The sequence below is a fragment of the Manis pentadactyla genome, chromosome 9 (assembly GCF_030020395.1).
Source record: "Manis pentadactyla isolate mManPen7 chromosome 9, mManPen7.hap1, whole genome shotgun sequence".
In the NCBI taxonomy this organism is placed as follows: domain Eukaryota; kingdom Metazoa; phylum Chordata; class Mammalia; order Pholidota; family Manidae; genus Manis; species Manis pentadactyla.
The window spans coordinates 21,496,505-21,502,297 of NC_080027.1; the positions used below are offsets into that span (position 1 = coordinate 21,496,505).

At 36.1% G+C, this 5,793-nt stretch overlaps 1 protein-coding gene across 1 annotated transcript; it reads left to right on the forward strand.

The window, feature by feature from the left end:
* Positions 1–1,020: 1,020 nt before the first annotated feature.
* Positions 1,021–1,962, forward strand: LOC130684702 (olfactory receptor 8H1-like). The gene has a single exon (XM_057506589.1). The coding sequence runs from the start codon at positions 1,021–1,023 to the stop codon at positions 1,960–1,962; it is 942 nt and encodes a 313-aa protein (XP_057362572.1).
* Positions 1,963–5,793: the final 3,831 nt, after the last annotated feature.

The window sequence follows — 5,793 nt, forward strand, 5'->3', positions numbered from 1 at the left end:
AGAAATTTTCAACAAAAACAGTTATCAAATTTAATTTGTGAGCAACATGTGAGGTTGACAAATTTCTAGACAGTTAATATTGGACTAAGTTTTTTCTGCACCAACTCTGGCTCACAGTAAGTATTACTCTTGAGTCTACAGGGCTCTAGTTAAGATAAAATAAAATGGGGATGCTAGGATATGAGTGTGCATATCCATGTCATTTAGACTTTACCAAGAATAATGCCAGGATTTGTGGAACCAAATACAGAGAATTGATGGAATCAGGGTCTACAAGTGATGTACCTATTTTAGAAGTACAGTATTTGAAATACATCTGTTTTTGAGTGCTCAAGTTAGGAAAAGATCATATCTTTTGAAATTAATATTCACATGTATTCCATAGTTTTAATACAGCCTACTAAAGCTACCTAGCTGGAAATTTCTTTGTCATGTATATTAAATGTCATGTATCCTGGAAACAAAGGGATGGTAAATAATGTACAAAAATTGTTTTTTATCATTGTTTATTATATCTGTAGCATGTTTTCTCACATTTGCTGAAATTAAATGCAAACAGGAATACAGCATTATGAAAATGGTCTCTGGAGTCAATCTATCTTGGTAGAATCATGGTCAACATTTAATAGTTTTGACTCTGGATTAGTTACTTAAACTGGATGCTGCTTCTCCTCTTAATGTAGCTACTGGTCGGTGCCTATGGCATTATATTCTCATGTGAACTGTATGCATTATGAACAGGAAGCATTTAGAACAGGTCAAGTTCATTCTAATTATGCCAGATGTTAGCTATTATTATGTCATATCTAAATGTCAGTGTATACCTATTTCTATGTTTGGTCATAAAACTAAGATTTTTTTTTTCAGTCGTATTCTCTAACTCACTGATTTTTATCACTTTCTGGCAACATAACAGTAAAGTATATATTCCATGTCGTTCATACAGACACAAGCATTTCTGAATTCATTGCTGCTTAATGTCAACACTGACTTCTCAGCAGTTCAAACCAGCTGACCACTATGGGCAGAAGGAATACCACACAGGTGCCTTACTTCATCTTTCTGGGGCTGACGGATTCCCCGGAGGTCCAGCTGGTCCTCTTTCTGCTGTTCCTGCTGATATACCTGATCACAGTGCTGGGGAACGTAGGGATGGTGCTGGTGATCCGCCTGGACGTCCAGCTTCACACCCCCATGTACTTTTTCCTCAGTCACCTGTCCTTTCTCGACCTCACTTACTCAACTGTCATCACACCTAAAACTTTACATAACTTACTGACTTCCACCAAGTATATTTCGTACATGAGTTGCTTCACCCAGATGTATATTTTTGTTCTTTTGGGTGCCTCTGAATGTATTCTTCTTTCCTCGATGGCATATGATCGCTACGTAGCCATCTGCAACCCCCTCCACTACCCAGTTGTTATGTCCAAAAGACTCTGCTGTTCCTTCATCTTGGGGTCCTACTTTGTTGGTTTTATGGATTCCACTGTCAACGTGCTTTACATGAGCAGATTGCATTTCTGTGGCTCCAATGTAATTCGCCACTTTTTCTGTGACCCATCCCCAATTTTAGCCCTGTCTTGCACCAACACGCATGAGGTTGAAATGATGTTATTTATTGGTGCTGGTTCCACTCTCCTGGTGTCTCTTATCACAATATCTGTGTCCTATGTTTCCATTCTGTCTACCATCCTGAAAATTACTTCCAATGCAGGGAAGCGGAAAGCCTTCTCTACTTGTGCCTCCCATCTCCTGGGAGTCACTACCTTTCATGGCACTCTGATGTTTGCTTATTTAAAACCGAGTAAGTCCTACTCTTTGGGAAAGGATAAAGTTGCTTCTGTGTTTTATGCAATTGTGATCCCCATGCTGAATCCACTCATTTATAGTCTTAGGAACAAAGAAGTAAAAAATGCTCTCATTCGAATCATGCAGAAGGACTCCAGGAAAATAAAGTAACAATGATGCTAAATTTTTAAGGCAGTTTTTCTTCTCTTTTGTGTATTTCCTTGTTCCCTTTCCAAAAGCAATTGAATCCTTTGTTTGTCTTTCTGTTGATTCATCATTTACTTGACCAAATATGTTCTGCCTTTCATGGCATAAGGGGACTCTGAACAATGCTTTCTGTCTCAGTTGATTCCCAGGTATCTTCAGTTTAAAATAATTTTTGACATTGTGTCTTTTAGATCCCTCCTATTCCCAAATTATTATTTTGAATCTCTACTGACTTCCAATGTGATAAACACTGGTTTTACTTTTGTGAAAAGAATGTTTATATCTATCGAATGAAATAATATTTAGCTTATAGCAACAAATCTTATGTTAAAATCTGTGTCTATGGACATTTTTTTCCTATTGCTTGATGATTAAAGTTATGTAATCATGTAACACATGTATTAAGGCAACTTTATTTCTTTGTTTCTCAGTCACCTATATTTTCTTGCAGAATGATCCTTTTGTCAAATATTTTGATTTGCTTATCACCATAACAGCATTGTATTTTGCAAAGTATAAGTTATCATTGTTAGTGTTATAACCAAGATTCAAAAGAAAATTCTCACCTAATAAGGGACTTCTTAAGACATGGCAAGCAGCTTTCTGAATAACTTTTAATCACAGACAAAAGTTTAATTCTACATTAGAACTACCAAAGTATCCATCTCCTTGTGTTATACTAAGAGTTTTTAATTTTACAAAGTAATTTATAGTATACTGATAATGTATGCATATAAAACAATTTAATTTTTCTAATGTTTTTCATCTCAATCAATTTCTAATAATATAATTCTTTGGTGAAACACATATAAACACTTTTATTTTAATATTTTGCTAAATTACTTTCCAAAAAACTTGTATGATATCTAATTTCATCAATAAAATTATATTTATTTAAAAGTTTAATTATAACCTATGGACAGAAATATAATGAATGTACTGCATAATAATATCTCATGAATAAGAAGAAAAAGTCAAAACCAATAAGGTGAAAATTAATGAAGATACATTGAGTAATCATGCTCTTCAGCCCTGAAATTATCAATGGATTTTATAAGACACAATTTGAGGGCATAAAGTTACTCTGTTCTTTTTATTCAGAAATGAGCTTGAGAACATGGTTATCGGTCCAAGATTAAGAAAGCAGAATCAAATTAAATCAAATATAAGGGGTGAAATCAAAGGAAATAGCCTTTTGGAAACATTACAAAATTACAGATAGAGGTATTGTTTAGGAATACCATTGAAGCCACAAGGAATCCAGATGTCCTTAAAGATTTCTTACTCAAGCTATTAAAAATGGTAGGGTGAATTTTCCCAGTAGGCTAAAATATAGAAGGGCAACAAAAATCAACTTCTCAGATATAGCAAGACTTTTGATTATATAAAAAGATAATTTCTCCAATCGTCACCAGAAGACCCTACCAAGCAGAGTTCCCTGGTTTGTCTATATTGTTTTATTTAATCCTTATAACAGCCTTATGAAGTAAGTTGGTATTATTACTCTGTTTTATTAAATCTCAGAATAGTAGTCAAGTTAACATGACCAATGTCAGACAGGTACTAAATGCATGATAGAACCAGGATCTTAAAACAGATCTGTTTGACCACAGAACATAGAAATTTACATAATTAGTTAGATTATGGCTTATTATAGGTCACAGAAATCAAAATACTCAATATAATTTGTTACTGTAGATTTTTCTTTGCTTTAAAATGAAGATATAAAAAAGAATATATAAAAATTAGTGTTTTCATTCATGGCAGTAGATTTTCATACCTGGTGAATTGTTAATACTGGCCAACATTTATTTAGGTGCTCCTATGTTAGGTGCATAGATATTTATTATGATTATATCCCCTTGTTAGACTGACCCCTTTATCATTATGTAATGTCCTCCTTTGTCTCTTGTTACTTTCTTTGTTTTGAAGTCTATTTTGTCTGATAGAAGTACTGTAACTCCTGCTTCTTTCTCCCTCTTATTTGCATGAAATATCATTTTCCACCCCTTCACTTCTAGCCTGTATATGTCTTTGGGTTTGAAGTGAGTCTCTTGTAGGCAGTGTGTAGATGGGTCTTGCTTTTTTATTCATTCTGTAACTCTGTGTCTTTCAATTGGTGCATTCAGTCCATTAACATTTAGTTTGATTATCAATAGATATGTACTTATTGCCATTTCAGGCTTTAGATTCGTGGTTACTAAAGGTTCAAGGATAGCTTCTTCACTATCTAACAGTCTAATTTAAGTCACTTATTACACTATTTCAAATACAATCTAAAGGTTCTTTTTTTTCTATCCCTTCTTTTTCTTCCTCCTTCACTTTATATAGTTAGGTGTCATATTCTGTACTCTTTGTTTACCCCTTGACTGACTTTGCGAGTAGGTGATTTATTGCATTTCCTTAGTAATTGAGTAGTCTACTTCCTTCGCTGTGGTTTTATTTTCTCTGGTGACAGCTGTTTAGCCTTAAGAGCACTTCCATCTATAGCAGTCCCTTTAAAATACACTGTAGAGATAGTTTGTGGGAGGTAAATTCCCTGAACTTTTGCTTTTCTGGAAATTGATTAATCCCTCCTTCAAATTTAAATGATAATCTTGCCAGGCAGAGTATTCTTGGTTGGATGGCTTTCTGTTTCATTGCATTAAATATATCATGCTACTCCCTTCTAGCTCGTAAGGTTTCTGTGGAGGAGTCTGATGATAGCCTGTTGGGTTTTCCTATGTATGTGGTCTTTTTTCTCTCTTTGGCTGCTTTCAATACTCTCTCCTTGTCCTTAATTATTGCTATTATAATTATTATATGTCTTGGTTTTGTCTTCCTAGGGTTCCTTGTGTTTAGAGATCTCTGTACTTTCATAGCCTGAGAGACTATTTCCTTCCCCAGATTGGGGAAATCTTCCATGTCCTCAAAGAGACTTTCTTTCCCTTTTTTCTCTCTCTTCTTCTGGTAACCCTATTATGCAAATGTTGTTCTGTTTGGATTGGTCCTACAATTCTCTTATTATTCTATCATTCCTACAGATCCTTTTTTCTTTCTGTGCCTCAGCTTCTTTGTTTTCCTGTTCTCTAATTTCTATTTCATTTACTGTGTCCTCTACCTCATCTAATTTGCTTTTAAGTCCCTCCATTGTATGTTTCATTTCAGATACTGTATTTTTCAAAGTTTCCACTTCTTTCTTGAACTCCTCTCTGCGATATTTTCCTGTAGGTCCTTGAGCATGTTTATAATTTTTATTTTGAAATCATTGTTGAAAAGATTGGTGATTTCAGTTTCACTTAGCCCCCTTCTGGTGCTTTTATGATTTTGTTTGTGCAAAGTTCTTTTTCTGTTTCATATTTCTAATGGTTACTATGGAATAATAACTTTGTGTAGGCAGCACCCTCTAGTGCCAGAACCTCTACCCTCTAGGGTTGCCCAGCACCTGGAGCAATGGCGGGGGTCCCATGTGAGCAGTCCCAGTGCCTGCCAGGAGGAAAGAGCTCTTTCCTGTTTTCTGGCTGCAGTGCCTACCTCCACTTCTAGGTCCAGAGGGCCAAATACAAAGGGGGAGCCTCTGCATTATGCCCCTGCAGCTGCCAGAGGCAGGGCTGCCCTCCAGCTGGCCTGGTGCAGTTGTGAGGGCATCAGGCAAGCAGACCAGTGCCTGCTGGGAGGAAGGAGTGACAGGATGTATATTGCAGTTGGGGCCTCAGCGCTGCATTGCTAGCTAGTGGGATAGAGCATCTGAAGCTCCTGAAAGTTCCCAACCTGCTGGGCTGAGTGCACCTGGATGATTTTGTCCATCTGGCCTTT